The sequence below is a fragment of the Ornithodoros turicata genome, chromosome 1 (genome assembly GCF_037126465.1).
Source record: "Ornithodoros turicata isolate Travis chromosome 1, ASM3712646v1, whole genome shotgun sequence".
Taxonomy (NCBI): Eukaryota; Metazoa; Arthropoda; class Arachnida; order Ixodida; family Argasidae; genus Ornithodoros; species Ornithodoros turicata.
The window spans coordinates 41,874,211-41,891,672 of record NC_088201.1 but is presented as its reverse complement, the minus strand read 5'-3'; the positions used below and the strand labels follow the sequence as shown (position 1 = coordinate 41,891,672).

Sequence of the window (17,462 nt, the reverse complement as noted above, 5' to 3'; positions counted from 1 at the left end):
AGAAATGCAAAAGGAACGGGGTTCATCCGCGGTTTATGAGCGACGGAAATAGCAATTTACACTTTTCTCTCCCTCTCCTTCTGAAGAAGGCCGACAATACGGAGCGGGCTCTGATTGGTCTCCTGAAACGATTTTGTCCAATCATCGCGGGAGATCGTTTGAGGAGACCGATGAGAGACCGCTCCGCATTGTCGCGCTTCTTGAGAAGCAGAGGGAGAGGAAAAGCGGAAATGGTGGATTCTTTCGCTCATAAACCACGGATGAACCCCGTTCCGTTTGCGGACATGCACCAAACAACCAAAAGAGACCGGTATCGAAGGAAAACGCCATGCAAAATTTGTCGAAGGCCTCGAGGCCGAATTACCCGGCACACTGTGCCTGGATTCAACCAAATTCGTCTAAAGACTCGAAAAGCGCTACACGACGAGGTCGACGTTCAGTAAATTAGGAAGTTTACATGACGGTGAAACCCCCGAGACTAGGGAAGACGGAGAACAGACACATAGACAAAGTACCACTCCCAACGCTGGAACCTCTTCTCTCCAAATAAAATTCTACATTAACAATGTCGTTTTATAGAATACTTAGTACGTTCTCGCGGAAATTCTGAGTACAGGAGTGCGCAACACTGTCGCGCAGCGTAGCGGTGAGTGTCTCCTGGCACTGACGCAAGTAGCGGGTCATGATGCTCGCCCACGTTTGAAACACGAAGGAGAACACAAGAAGCGAGAACAACAGTAATAAAATGAAGGAAATCGTTACGTCTACTCCGCTTGATATTAACATTCACAGGCAGGTATCTTCATGCACCATCGGGGCTGTCTGATAAACCCACTCGCAAACGGCCTTCCCCGACAACAATAGGGGCCACTCGCGCGCCTCCTACACGTGTTGCCACGAAAGCAAATGCCCGTGGAACGACTACGTGCTAGCGATTTTAAATCACCGGAAGCTTTCTTTACGTCGGCGACAACGCGTAATTTCTAAGGTAAAATAAACGGGAGTGGCCACTTTCTTGGTTATCGCATCGACATCCGCAAGGCTAAGGAATGAAATAGATTTCGCCCAACGTTCGAAAGGAAGAATGAAACTGTCCCAGAAATACGCGCATAATAAGCGAGGCCAACAGTGTTTAATATGTGGGATCATATGCAATAGCATTTTCATGGAAAGACCAGAGGCTACGTAAGATTAACGAAGAAATAGTATCTCCCAGATAGGAAACTAAAATAGAGATACACGCAGCTGAGAATGTGGAGCAATGATGGTGGTGACGATATACTGTAAACGTATTTTCATTCGCGATGTATTAATTTTCGCGAATCGCGCATTCAGTCATTTGCGAAATTATTTCGCGAGTACTTAATTTCGCGATTCCAGGGCTGTTTCCTTTAGCGGGCTAAACATCAAGCTGTGTTCGCGAGTACATTTTTTCGCGATTTTGTAGCGGTCGCGAAAATTGATACATCGCGAATAAAAATACGTTTACAGTATCCATATCCGCGCATGCAAGATCCACGACCACAACCGCGTTAAAAGAAATAGGTGTATAGAGGCACGCGGTTTCAAAACATATTTCTATCCGCAAACCAGAATGTCGTGCTGATAACCGCAGATATAACCGCCCGCACACACCTCTAGTTATAGCAACTGGGAGTCCTGGCGAAATGAGAGCTAAGATGCAGGCAAGCTATAGTAATGAAGCATAGTAAAAAGCGAGAGGCACGGACACACTATTGAGGATTTAGTGCGTGTCTTCCTGCGTCCCGGTTCTTACCAAACTGCAAGCACCTGTTCCTGAACTTCATCACGGGCTGACCATTATTCCTGGTTCACACTGAAACTTCTCTTCATTGCAGATCGAGTGCGGATGCGGGATTACGTCAAACCTGACGACCACTAAGTTCATCGTGACTTTCCACCGTTTCATATCGCGTAGAGGGTCAGCGGAGGTCATCCACGGCGGCAACGCCCCGACCTTCAGAGGAGCAGCAAAGCATATCTGTGGTTCGTGGGAGCATCTAGCAGCCCAGCAGTGCGCGACTTCCGCTCCTTCCATTGCATCAGGTGGAAGTTTATTGTTGAAAGAGCAACTCGGTGGGCTTCGTAGTGGGAGTGTATATGGTTTTGAAGTATGAAAACATGTCCACACAAGACGCTACGTAAGATCACGAGCAAGCTATTAAGATTTCGAAACTATTCTTCAGAAGGGACTCCGACGCCTGCAGATTGCTGCAGATGACTCACAATACTTCCTTCAGCATCATACCGGACGTTATGGGACGGTGTCTCACTCATCCGCGAAAGATCGTCGATCAAAGAGGTGGCAGCGAGGATATCTTCTCGCGTTTCGACTGTCCCATTTCAGCAAACGCAAATAACATCACAACTTGCAAGAAGGAGATTTCGTAATTATTAGCGAGAACAATACACTAAAATGAGCTGGAAAGTTGGAAGTATTGGTGACCTGCGTACGATGAACAAGACAAACAAGGTGATAGCACAAGTCCCAGTCTCAAGAGAACAGTGCAACAGCTCTGTTCTTTCGAAACAGGTTCATTCAACGAAGAGATAAGAAGAAACGAAGTACACAGCGACACTGGAAATCACCCACCGGTGGCCGCACGGCGAACCATGTTACTTGAGACTTATATACGAAGAAAAAAAAAAAATCAGAATGCGTGAAGCGGACAGAGCCACAGACCACACACGATGCTCTGGCGCACTCGAGAGACGAGCTTTTATTCCTCTGCAAGAGGCACGGCACAGCACAAAGGACGCATTCCTCAACTTATAAAATAGCATAAATGCAGACGAGCTGGTGGAGCAACTCCATACTAAAAGAGCCCGGGCAAAGAAGAACGGAGTCCCTCCGTGTCGTCCGTTCTTCTTTGCCCAAAATCGGGTTTTTAGTGTGATGGATTTGTTCTTCCTGCGAGGTTAGTGGTCCGAGGCTTTTAATGTCTCTATTCTCTGACAACGCGTTTGCATGAAATGATCGCGGCCTCTTCTACGACCACACTGGAGAACGTCACACTATGCGCCACGTGCCCAAAAGGCGACTCACGAGGCTCACTAGATGCACCGCACGCAGCCGCGGCGCATTGCGCGCGGGTGCGGTTTCATCCGCGCGACACCCTCGTTTGCGGGTAGAAATATGAAATCCGGGCGGATAAAACTGCCGACGTGCCCTAGGGGGAGCCATCATTCAGAGCTCAGAGTGAATTTAAAACTGTGTCGAAGTGTGCCATCGCTCGCACTGCTAGGCCTTTAACTATACTATTATTTGCTGATTAACTACTTTACTATTGGACTACTTCCCCACAAATTTGGCAGACGTTTGTACGGACTGTGTTTTCGTGTGTGGACCGCTCAACAATGCTTGACTTGGAATAACAATGAAAATCTGAATTCTGAAACTGTGGATGACATAGCGTTCCTGAGAAAGTTTGAATGCTGAAAAGCAAAAACGTTCGCAACAGAAAATTTTCGTCATGCCGATATGTTCTTCCAAATGCATATATGACAGCGGATGCGCGGTATACTCAATATCCGCGCGGATGCCGTAGCATCAATTTTATCCGGGCTCACTTCTAACGATAACCAACTTGTACGGGCATTTGCGCACGTACTGGTCGAATGTCAACAAGTACCTGTGGCGAAGATGTTCTCGCGTTTCATAACCATGCCACTGAACGAGCACGGTTGAGATACCCGAGCCCACGTTGTTTATGTGAAGCCGTGGCTGGGATACTTGAGTCCAAGTTCATATCGCGGGATGGACCTGCATCCACATCCCTCCCCGTCTGGTCGGTTGGTTTTGCGAGAGCTGAGGGAGGGAAAAGGAGAGGGGAGGGGGCTTCTCCGTTCCTTGCTAAGTTCGGACGGCTTCTTGAGAACGAAATCATATGTCCAGAGGATTTGTACACGTGGGCGGATAAAAATACGAAAACTGCAACAGTGGCATGAAGTCGAAACGGAAAGTGAGCTCCTCTTCCAGCCATAGAAATCTCAAGAACGGGGAGCACGTCCGCTCTTTCATTGCGAACTTCAATTTTACAAAAAAAAAAGTACTTTTCTGATTTTTTTTAATGCATTCTGAAGGCGTTCTTCTTTAGTTCGATGCGAAGCGCGCCTTTCTAGTTCAATATTGCCCTAAAAAAATTACACGCTGTTGTTCCTGCCTCAAAAGGAACCGGGAGGTACGAAAATGCGGTGATAGCGAAATGTGGTACAAGGAAAAGAAAGTTGAGCATGAAACTAATGTTTTCTACAGAAATTATGATGCTAATTTCTGTTTTACTCCTTCAAGGAACTCAGTCACTCAGTGGCATGTACGGCATGACTGTCGACCTTATTTTCCACAACTCACAAACTTCTTGACCTATAGTGCTGATATTTGCAGATATTACTTCAGACAAAATTTGCCACATTTTGCAAATTTTGGAATTTCTTGGTTGATATTTTTCTTTGAGATAAAAACGTAGCTTCATGAACATTGTTGTTTGCACAGATTTTTTTTTGTGTGTGTGTTCCGAAATTAATTTTGGAAATACATGGATAGCCTATTTTCAAAAACCTATATCATTCGATAGGGCTCTCAATTAGGTACAGTTTCCTCTATAGCAACCTATGCTAATGTGATACTGGCAGCCGCAAACACTATATTTGTCAGACCACCCAAAATGGTCGTTTTTGCAGCGGCAAGGAAAGATTTAATTGTTGATGAGAGGGATGGTCTTTTCTCACTAGAATGTACTCTTCGTGAGCCCTTCAACTAGCTGGAAGATTGTTTTAAAAAATGTCAAAGTTTGGCAGTTTTATCATTATTTCCGAGAGCTCCCCGAAATGATGCCCCCGGCAATAGATCGACGATAATCATGGAATCAACGAGACGAATAATCTTCTTTTAATTTGGAACTTTTTCAGTGCAGCAGAACAGACATGACATGCTGGCCGGTTTCACGTCAGTTCAGACAGGGAGGTCCCATCGACCTCCTGGATTTTCATTATTCTTTTATAGCTCATCGTACATCACGACCAACAGCGGTAAAATGAATAATTTCTACGGAATAGTTTTCGCACAAAAAAAAAAAAAAAAATCGAGAAAATCCGGCCCTGAATTCGAGGGTTTCAGTTTTGCCGTGTTTGCACGCGTATATCTCCCGAGTCTTAGAAGTTACTGCAGTGAAATTTTTTTATGCTCTGGTATGCCTACAGGCCAGCAGTCCGAGCTCAAATTTTGGCGCGCAGGAGCAACGCTCTCCGATATAAAAAATGGCCAACATGCTCTCTCGCGCAGTTTTGTTCCAACTTCGACGCGTGATTTCTCTGGCTGTAGATATTCCTCACTAACATATTTGGTATCACTTCACTCAGCCTTTAATGCTCTTTCATCTGATATATATATCGCGCGATAATCCCATACAGGTATCTGCTGAAACAGGGAAATGTTAAGGTATATTTCGAAAAAACAAGGATTTTGAGCGTCCTTTTCTCGAAAACGCCCCTTTTTATTTCATTTATATTTTGCCAGGACATGGCCCGATGTTAGACTTTCCATCTTATGTAAAAAAAAAAATTCTGCTTCAAAAGGCGTACATTGGCTATTACAGCGTTAAAACGCGGCCCTAGTCTGCGTGTGTACGTGTCGGAGCCCGGCTGCCGGTACCGCGGGCCTCCTGTCGATGTCGTACAAGAAAGGGACAACTTTGTGTAATCAAAAGTGGTAGTTTATGTCGATATATTTACAAGACTGCGAAAAAGCAGTATTTTGCAATGACAGCGACAAATGATTTCACTCATTTTCTATGAAAACGTCACTCTTCTGCATTCACTGTCCACGGTACTAGCTATGAATGTTTCTCGGCCTTGACTTTCCGATGTCTTGCTTTGCCACGCATGCGAACCTCGTATGTCACGTTGATGCGGTATACGTTTACCCATTCCTTTTTCTTTTGCATTCTAAAAGAAGCGAAGTCCTCAGCCCGTACATGGAGTAAATGGACGCGCGTTAGGTGTTTTGGCAAGCACGTTATCATATCTTGTGACTCTAAGATGAAGTCTTGCTCGAGTGAACGCAGTTAGGTGTCGTGGCATGGTGCTTGATTATTCCACCGATCCTGTCACACGCACTTTTGTCGTGGCCTGTTCCTGAACAGCCATGTCGCGCTCGCAAAAGTAGATTTGGAGAGCTCATAGAGCATATGCCGATTTTTAAAATGGCTCGCCGCCCCATCTGACACGTAAATCATTAGCTGCAAGAGGAACATTCTCGTCAAGCCATTCTTCAATAGCTATGGAAGCTAACAGTGACTGTGCTGAATCGTGACACAAGTCTTCGCTCACCACACCAAAACTGTGCGTTTCCGTGCCAGCTGTTACCGCACATGTGAATATGGAAATCTGTTTTCCCCAGTGGCACGCTCGTATTTCGCTAGGCATGGCTACTGTCCAGTTTTGAGCGAAATCGAAGTGCATTAGGTGCGTCTCCCATATGGCTCTGCTCTGAACGTCTCTAATGCAACTATGACAAATGCGAGAACCCGCCCACTTCCCTAGCTCTGAGAAGAAATGTACTGCTGCAAGTTCAGCACAGAACACGCGTTTTGTGCTAAAAGCCCTCTGCATAACTTAAAAATATCGTAAAATGAAGTAGAGCAAGCTTCGCAGGAACTTGCGGGAACCCTGGAAAAAGCAATTCCAAACTCGATATTTATTTGTACAGTATTGATATCGCCGTGTACGGAGCTGGCAAGAGTGAGGTTTTACCTTCGCTGATCATTGAGTTTGACCTAGCCGTTGAAATACGGCTTTACGGCAACGTAGGATTTCATTCAGATGTTTTGTTGGCAGTAACTAACTCCCAGGCGTGAATTATTTCTTCAGCAGGACGTCAAAAGTTTGCCGACGAATAGCTCAGGTAAGGCTAAGGCCAGACAACCTTTCCCAAACACAGGGAGCATCGACACGAGGCCCGCCATCCCGCGGTACCGGCAGCCGGGCTCCGACACGTAGACTAGGGTCGCGTTTTAACGCGCTAATCGCCAGTGTACGCCTTTTGAAGCTGAATTTTTTTACGTAAGATGAAAAGTCTAACATCGGGCCATGTCCTGGCAAAATATAAATGAAATAAAAAGGGGCCTTTTCGAGAAACGGACGCTCAAAATCCTTGTTTTTTCGAAATATACCTTAACATTTGCCTGTTTCAGCAGATACCTGTAGGGGAGATACGCGCGCGATATATATATATATATATATATATATCAGATGAAAGAGCATTAAAAGCGGAGTTAAGTGATACCAAATATGGTAGTGAGGAATATCTACAGCTAGAGAAATCACGCGTCGAAGTTGGAACAAAACTGCGCGAGAGAGCATGTTCGCCATTTATTATATCAGACAGCGTTGCTCCTGCGCGCCAAAATTTAAGCTCGGACTGCTGGCCTGTAGGCACACTAAAGCATAAAAAAATTCACTGCAGTAACTTTTAAGACTCGGGAGATATACGCGTGCTAACACGGCAAAACTGAAACCCTCGAATTTAGGGCCGGATTTTCTCGATTTTTTTTTGTGCGAAAACTATTCCGTAGAAATTATTCATTTTACTGCTGTTGGTCATCATGTACGATGAGCTTATAAATATAAAAAAAAAATAATGAAAATCCAGGAGGTCGATGGGACCTCCCTGCCTGAACTGAAGTGAAACCGGCCTGCTACCAAAGTGAACACGTTTTTTATTCTTCTCCGGGCACTAACTTTAGAGCCCTTTAGCGGCAGAATGCTTCAATATTACCACAACTACCAATGTACAAATGGCAATCCATCCCTGTGGCTTTCATCGACTACTGAGGACAGTAAGAAATATGTAGGAGACGCTACGAGAGGAGAATGAAAAACCACACAGAAGGAAACCACATGCAATGTTAGACAATTATCCTCTTGGTAAATCACACATGATGCTGTTCATGAAGGACTCACAATAAGTTAATGAGCAATGAACAATGTCATATACTGCAGTCTGGATACCCCACATACTGCATCCAGCATACATTCCAGGTGATGCAATTTTTCTGATGTCCCCAGTCATCCTCGTACAAGACTTATCAAGACTTGCTATAATTTGCTGCTGTCTCAACTTCGTCATCTGCCTTTCACAAACTAAAATGCATGCATAAAGAGTAATGAGACTGAATGCTCCAGGACTAGTCCAGATACACCGGACGCTGGCTCCAAGATTGGCAGCATTGTAGCCACACTTCTGTCCCCATCAAAGTTGTACATCTGTAGTTGATGTGCAACGAAAGTTTCGACCTGACAGCGGTAACACGGCTGACTAGGCAGCGAGTTGCATAGATGTGCGTAATAGTGTGGCGTTACAAATATGAATATGCAACACCTCAAGAATAGCCGTTGTTAGACTAGGTTTCGTAAGAAGAATTTCTAGACCTGAGGCCTGGGTTCCCAATCATCCTATGTCGGTCGTCACTATGAATTACGAATCCTACACCCTCACTTTCGAGATTCGTTCAATGGAACATACCAAATATCCATGTAATAAAAACCCAGTGACCTGTGCTGTCTGGCCTATCTGTTTATTGCTACGTAGTTGTATGTGGCTATCGCATTTCCTTTGGTGCACAGAACATAAGAGGTGTAGCTGTGAGAGGACATCATACAAGAATGCTGCAAAAATGAAACTCTCATGACAGTGAGGGTGATGTTTGAGGTCAGTCCTTACACCCTTACTTTCATGAAACAGATGCTGACATGAATATGTCAAGATTTCTCCTGAAATCAGACAAAAACCCCAATACGTACTTTAACGTTTTGATTTGACAGCCACTATCTTCCGTACTATGCACTACAATGCTTTCGCTCCAAAAGATGACTTCTTAAAATCCCAAAGCGCCGCTTTGAACTGTGGGAACGTGTGTCATTGGAAAGAAGGAGAAGATCTCCAAACTGTTTTCATTTCTCCTCCCTGCCCATTGTCCACGCGGTGTCAAGGTCAGCGAAAACGAAACGTGAAGGACTCCATGACAGTAATCTCCCAGGATGCAACGCGTGTGCAAGGAGCACTGGGATTTCCTCAAATTGTCTATTGAATGTATTAACTCAATCATCGTCAAAATGATATCAATGGTTTCTACAGCTTGAGGACTGAACAGCACGTGACAGATTACCAGATGCTAACATACATCATACAGAAATGGAAATTTTAACTCTTTCCTTGCCGCTGCAAAAATGACCATCTTTGGATAGTTCGACAAATATAGTTTTTGTGGCTGACAGTATCACTTGAGAATAGATAGCTAGCTATACAGCAAAATGTACCTAAATTGATGTCCTATCACAGGATATAGGATTTAGAAAAGAAGCTATCCATGTATTTGAAAATTTAATTTCAGAACACCAAAAAGTCGGTGCAAACAGAAAACTCGTGAAGATACACCTGCATTTGATACAAGAATATCAATCTAGAAGTTCCAAAATATTCAAAATGTGGCAAATTTGTCAGAAATAGTATCTGCAAATATCAACACCTGGGTCAAGCAGTTTGTGAGCGGTGGAAAATAACGCCGACACTCATCCCATTGAGTGATGGAGTTCCTTGAAGGAGTAACAGAAATGAACAGCACAATTTCCGCAGAAAAACATTAGTGTCATCCTCAGCTTTCTTGTCCTCGTATTACATTTTGCTATTTCACAGCTTTTCCGTCCCTCCTGGTTGGCCTTGAGGCAGGAAGAACAGCAACAGTGCAAATTTTTAATATCCTTATATTCAGGACAAAAATCTGATTATCCAACATCTTCAGAGTCATCATTTGTGTTCTAATACACTAAATCGACCTGAAATAGGCTTCAAATGTGAGTACTGCGCACTTGCAAAAGAGGTGCGTCACGGGAACACGACGCCCCAGCCAAGATAAAATCTCCACACTTGGTGCACAATCAGTTGCACTGTACCAATTAGCTAACCGCATGCATAGGCGCCTTTTTTTATGTTCCCCTGCACTGGGTTTTTATCGCTTTTATTAGCATGCATAGTTCTGTATGGCACCACATATTGGAGGATTCATTTTTGGAAACATTCGCAGTTCCACTTAACTGGTTACATCAATACTGTTTTGCTATCCATCACCTACAAACACATTATCTCTACTCTATAGCAGCTAGCTCCGTCGTCATGCAGTCACAACTTGCGGCTGTTCCAGATTGTTCACATGATGTTTAGTTGAGGAGAACACTGCCCTACATGCACAGTCTCCAGTATGTAATACAGAAACTAACCGCTCACCTAATGCAACAAAAAGCTTTTCACTAATACATCCTGTCAGTGATTATTGTCTGCACCTATAAAATCCCCCTTTCATGCTGAAATTGAACACACTGCCTACACAGTCACAGCCTGTTAACCACAATATCTTTACATCACATTTTGATGATGATTTTTTATTCTGCAGTTCACACAAATAACTTACACGTAGATTTAAATGAGAATGGCTTTAGTACTGTTGCGCTGCAGTTGCATACTTTTGTTGAAATCCTGCAAGTGCTTGTTATTTAAAAGTACAGTACAATTTTTACTACATTAATTTTACAAATATTTCTCTATTTGCCCAGCCCTAACACTTGTTTACTGATTATAGTAATGTACGATTTCCATTGGAGGCCATCTTGTACTACAAGGCACCTTCCAACTCACACAATTTTAGAGAGAAACTGCGCATACCATTCCCCTGAAATGAGCAAACACGTTTGGTGGTCTTTTTTGAATGTACCTTGCAAGATCTCCTGCTCTCATGGTACAAAAGTACTAATTTCTTGCATCAGACTCCTCATAGACTTTAGATAAATGACTACCCATACCCACCATCAAAAATCTGGACCAAGTGCAGTACAGGGTTCCCAGGGCACAAAAAAGGGGCCTTTCTGAAGCATGGAACCCTAGGCTGCCACACCGCACATTCTAGTCCCAAGTGTTGCACAACATGTATTCGTGAAAGTTTAAGCTCATAATTCACAGAACAATCCTGGATTCTTTTGTTTTTTTTCTTTTGTGCACATTATTTAGTCACATATTGCGTAAACAGCGTGAAAGTGACCTTTGAGAGATGAAATAAAAAAGGTACTTACAACTGATGTGCGAAGCATCGTGTATATCGGAGAGAGCGTTGATTGTTCGAAAAAGGATAATAGCGGCACGCCATTCCCAGGAAAGGAGGTCACCCAAAGAGGGAGAGAGAAAGTGAAACATAATTAAGATGCACAAACAGACTCACGACTGTTGCAACACTAACTGGTTCTCTTCCCTCCAAGAAGCATTAAGGACAGCCTTGTTTCCTTCCAAACAACACAGATCAACAGGGAGCTCTGTTGCATGTGGATGCGAGTGAAAGTAACTTGGTACACAAACAGAGGTTGGTACTCATATGGATTAAGGTTTCAAGTCATCCTACTATCCATTCATATATAATGGGGAGGCTTATGTTCACAGAGTATTTTGTTAAGACCACTATTACCATGTGCTCAGTTCTAACAATAGCGCATATCATCACTCTAACATCATGCCTTGTTCGAAAGATGCTCTCACACTCCTGCTTCACTTAGGCAAATGTGAAGAGATGCCAGCAGCTTAGCGATGCCTGGAAGGGAATGACTAATACTAATCTACAGAGCTTGTTTCCCCTGATCACCATGTACAACAGAAATCACAACATTTAGGCATCTATGTTGCTAGCAATGTAATCTGTGGTACGAGCATAAAAAGCCCAGTGTGTGTCAATCAAGAAGTACTGGTTCACATCCTAACATATCTACTATCTGTCGAAAGATGAAATATCTTGTATGTTATGAAGAACAAGCATCCACACTGATGTGTTCAATATGCTGTCGGTGGTGCAGGAACGGCACAAAAAGAAGTAATAACAACTGCCCACACAACGGTTCTTGAATACATGCCACAATCTTCTGTTTACGGTACATGCATTCTGATGTCCTTTGTCGATGATCACATGTCCAGGGAACTTGCATCCCATCACCAAATTACTGATTTCATAGGCTGGGTTCAAAACCCCCAACGTTGGGGTTGATAAGACAAACACATTCACAAGTGTGCCACTGAGGTTGTGTGTACAAAAGACATCTCTAGTGAGAACAACCCAATTTGTAACATACTGTCTGTAGCAAAATGTTACGAAGTATTCCTAGGTAGCTGCAGTTCACTCAGATGTGGAAATTATCGTTGCCCCCAAAACTACTCGATGATGACTAGTTTATTAACAATCTGTCTGGAGATTCATTCTCAAACATTGCACTTAATTAGGTAGCTTTCTAGAATTCAGTTGACTAGGAAACGGCAGTGAACCACACTACAGACTCTAGCTGTACGGGGTCATGCATACAGTTATAGCCCACAGTGCAGCCTTTTAGTTTTCTCACTGGAAGAGCACTACAAAGCTGCCTATTTAACCATATGTGCAAATTCACGGACAAGTGGTTTGATGCTTGCCACAGCTGGTGGACAGAGGTTTCAGACAAACACCCAAGCAATGTGCATAGCACCTGGCTTCACACAATGCTTATATATCTGTTTTATTTTTTTCCACAACAACAGGTGACAAGAAAAGGCAACTCATTGAAAAGTGTGAAGGTTGCTGTCTCCATAGCAAAATTTTTGAAATGATTTTCTCAGTAGCCTTCTTTTTTGCGAAAGTTATGCCCACACTCCTCCTTAATAATTCGCCTTCGGCAAAGCATAAGGCTAATTCACATTACTGCGTTTACGGCTGCGTACAGCGTCTTACGTTTACCTTCGTTCCATCCGGAAGGAAGTTCCATTTGCAATGATTCACTGTCAGTGGACGTAACACACAAGCGCAACCGTAAACGCAGCAGTGTGAATCAGCCTTAAAAGGGCTGACACACACACACACAGGAAAGAAAATAAAACATGCAAGACACGAAATGAAATTAAATACCAATTATATTGGACATGAAAGATAAAGTGCCTTTAAAACAATTAACAAGCAAATCTTGCATGAAAACCTGTTGCACATCTGTGTTCTCGTATGTGCCCACACATTTGTCCAGCATCAGCATAACATTGTTTCTTCCTCAATCGTTCACCACAAAACACGTAATTAGAAAAGAAAAAAAAACATTAACCACTGTTGAAATCTACTTGCCCAAATGGTACCAAAATGTTCGCAATTAAACACTGAGAAATAGAAATACTTGCAGATTTCAGAACTTGGAATACATCTCACCACTAAGGCACGGGTATACATCTTAGGGTCTACACAACCAGTGCTTTCACAAATTGAAACAAAAGCATCAGGTCAGGAGTCGCTTATTTTCGGAACAGAGGCTGTTATCCTTGTGGGCCCAGCAGAAGAACAGTCTCTGTTCAACGTACCAGTGGCTCTCAACATGATTATTTTGTTTCTATCTGCCTTAACTGAATTGCTGAATTTCCTACTTTCCGACAGTACTTTTGCAATTACTACAAATACAGCAGAGCAACGCTGAAAAGTGCAACAGATGACGACTGAATACAGAGCCCAACCTCATGCAGTCATGCACCCGATTTGCCACCACCATTTCCCCACGAGTGACGTGCATGAACATACTCACCGTGTCTTCGACTGGAACTATAACTGGGGTAATCTACATGGGCGTGGTGGTGTTGGGAAGGGTCCAGAGGTGGGCAACATACATGGAAGGGAGGCAGGATTTAAAAAAATTTGAAGCAAGGAACTACACTTCTTGGCAGCCACACTGGGTGCACACAGTTCAAGAACAGCAATGTGAGCAGGCTGCACAGAATTGCCAACCAAGCCACGATCATTGCCAGGAACAAACAATACAATAGGCTGCAAGGTCATGGGCAGGGAGGCCGTTGCAGATAACTAGCTACGCAATTTGTAAACTACTAGGAGAGTCACTCGAGACCCCAGAGGGATTATGAACAGATGTCCCAAATGTTTCACTTCATTACGAATTGTGGCTACTGGGAACCCGCTGTTTTAAATGCTTTGGTAACACTAGATGGCACGTCCTGCAATTTACCAAACACTAGTCTGTGGTAATAAACATGCCGACAGTGACGGTAGTTAAGGCAAAAGCAATTTTTGGTCAGAGACTGAGTGTTATGCTGCTACAATACCGCCACACATTTACAATCTAAGCTAACTCTGACCCTAACGTCGTCTGCTTAACTATTCTGACGTAGAGTAGGAGCTGGCACAATTTGTAAAGGTAGTACTCTTCTGGTACTAACAACCTTGGTGCACAGGAAACCTGAAGCAAAATCTGCCATTATATCATCTAAAATTAAGATGATATATTGCACATAACGAGTTTCTGGTTTTTGGCATTTACCAAAAACCATTGACAACCATCCTCTGGCAAGTATTTCATGCATTCAATGCATCACCTACAATTCAGATGCGCTGGTCTAGTTCTAGATGCGCTTATCCTAACTCACGATAAAAGCGCTTAGATACGAAGAAAGGGACGGACAGAGAGCAGACAGACGTAGCGCCTGTATCCTACCTGTCGTACTACAAGCATGTAAAGCAATTCAAACTTCCATTACTGTACTGCTGCTTCTCGCACACTTTAACCACATCAGACATAATCAAACACGTTTTTAACACCACCGTTTCCAGCTTTGGAAAAATGGGCATTGCCTCGCGCCGAAATTAGGAAAATATAGTCGCCAAAAACCAGCAACCCTGTACATAAAAAAAAACTTGGTAACTGCTTGCCCCTCACTGTCCATGTATACAGGGTGTTTACAATTAATGAGGATAGATTTTGTAATAAGAAAGTGTGATAAACACAGCACAAATGCACTACGAGATGACTAATTTCCTAACAATCATTAATCCACTTTCAATTTGAGGATTTCAGGCAAATGCGAGATATCAGAGTTGGAAACATCCCATCTTTTAAAAATCCTGAAATGAGCATGTGCTTTGAGGTATCCCTCACTTGGGCTAGCTGTAGAATCCACCTGCAAAAACAGCATCTCTGCTCCTCTAGTAGCTTTCCTATGAAAAATCTCTATACTCATTAAACACCCTGTATGTTGAAAATAAAAGGAACATGGCAAAGAAAATTCATGTTCAAAACAGCACATTTGAACAGCCATTTAAAAATAAGTTGTGTGTGCATAAGTTCTCGTTTCGTTAGTGTTCCCCACAATGGTCCAGCACTGACACTCATGTACATCAGTAACTCCACATGTCGTTGAGTGAGTTCACTCAGTGGGCTCAAATGTAGAGGTGCTATAATACATGCCATGGCGTGCTTATTGACTGCACTCTTCAAGGAAGCACAGCTATCACACAAGGTCTCAGCCATTTTCGGGCAATATCTACGTTATGTTGATATCTGTTTCGCATGGGGCACAGAAATAGCAGCATGAAAACACAAACCAGCACTTTTAATGCTCTACACAAGCCCAGTTCGTAATCATTTAAAGTGTTGAAGCACAGTGCATAATGATGCTCTGCTCATTCGCAATTGCAGAATAAATCTTTTTGTTGCGCATCTCGTTTGTCTCTGTGTCATGCATGTAAAACTGCACTTTCTTGTCGTGAAGGGAACCACATTGCAAGCAAACCAAGCATTTAACGCATCTACTGCACAAACACAAGTGTCCCTTGCAAGCGAGCTTCATTAATTTAAACTAGGAATCTATATACGCTGAAGTGAATAAATAACGTTGGTATGAGACTTCAGCAGAAGATTTAAGACTTCTGGAATTCGAAAAAGTACCACAAACCACATGTCAGAACAAATTATGGCTGAAGGATCTGCCTACAGAATAAGTTCCGTGGTTTTGAATGACGTATAGGGACGGCCACAAACTTTCCCAAAGCAGTACGAGACATATTTGATGCAGTATGATTTGTGACTGACTTTTCAAATTAACATTCATACTTGTGTAGTTGTTTCAAAAAGTGTTCAATAAATGTTGTATATACAAGGGTGTCATTTTTTATCCTTTACATACAAAAAAGAAAAAGCTGTTAGAGGAGCTCTGATGCCATTTTTGCAGGTGGGTGATGCGGCCAGGCGGACATCCTGTGGATCTTTTAGGGAAAATGAGAGACAGCAGAATTGGAAGAAACTATTTGAATAGATCCTTTTTTTTTAAACCGTGAAACAAGCTTGTGCTTTAAGATATCAATCGTCAAATTTTGGTATGTAAATAGGCTGAAACTAGAACTACGCATTTCTCGAGCACAGAAACGACATGACTTCGGCTTATCTGGGTGGGAAAGCAGACTCTCTGGTCAACAGATCAGCACAGGTTCCAATCAGATCCATGTCTACAAAACATGTGGCCCCAGGCACAAATGCCTATTGATCTTTCTGCGCTCAAGTGCATGGTTTTAGTTTTTGCTCATTTGCATAGCGAAATTTAGTGATTTATATCCCAAAGTATGTGCTCATTTCAGGATATTGAAAAAAGAGGACGGATTTAAATACATAATGGCTGGCTCCAATTCTGCCATCTCCCATTTCCCCAAAAACATCAAATTAATAAGTCAATTAATGAATTGTAGGTAATTAGTTGTCCAGTAGTTACATACACTTTCCGAAAGGATGTACACCTGGTCGCATAACGTGTCTGAGAAAACCGTATTAGGTAGCTCTCAGTTTTATTATTAAAAATTTTGTAAATGTTTTATAAAAAAAGCACCTATATAATCATTAAATATGTGTACTCCTTGCACATTTGTAGCAATGATGGTGCAGATTGAGCAGGTTTTTTTGAAATTGTCAAAGATGCTGGCTTATGATGTTTAAACAAGTATTACATCATCATTACACTTTTAGTGAAGTGCCTCTAGCTCAAATCAATGTGGCATTGGTTTATTTCCCTGTTCGGAACATGCATGAAATTATTAAATAGTGGCTATGTGCATCATATGTGGACAGTGACAATAGCATAGATTCTTGCCATCATGATATAAGTTGTAGGCTTGCATATATCGGCCTCACTTATTTTGTAAGTTACTGAGCTTTAAAAATTTTATTGAGTAAAAACTGCAAGCTTCACACGTTCATGTTTCTTGGTAAGCAGGTCGACTACAACAGAGATGGAAGCAACCCGTCCGGTATTATTACAACTGTTTTGGGTCAATAGAGAATTTTATTACTTCTCACATCATATGTGTAAATTCAAAGTTCCGCAGCACCGACTTGTAAATTCCGTGATTTTCCGTGGCAAGGAGTCAACAGCTGCTTGAAACGGGAAACACTCTATTTTCTTGGATAATGTGGGAACAAAAAAATATTTTATAAACTTCACAATTCAAAGCCCTGTTACATGATATCTCGTGTTCTTCTCAGACAGCGAATGTCGTCTGTCGCCTACAGTCATTTTATACCTGCTGAAAGATCTTTCAGCATCTACAGAGTTTATAGGAATTGACAAATAC

At 42.7% G+C, this 17,462-nt stretch overlaps 1 protein-coding gene across 1 annotated transcript in view; it reads right to left on the bottom strand.

Moving 5' to 3' along the window:
• LOC135378094 (septin-7-like) overlaps positions 1–11,306 on the bottom strand; it is a 45,103-nt gene extending 33,797 nt beyond the window's left edge. The window contains exon 1 of the mRNA XM_064610964.1: positions 11,140–11,306. Within this exon, the coding sequence (XP_064467034.1) occupies positions 11,140–11,157 (18 nt within the window). The 5' untranslated portion in view covers positions 11,158–11,306. The remainder of the gene's footprint in view (positions 1–11,139) is intronic.
• Positions 11,307–17,462: the final 6,156 nt, after the last annotated feature.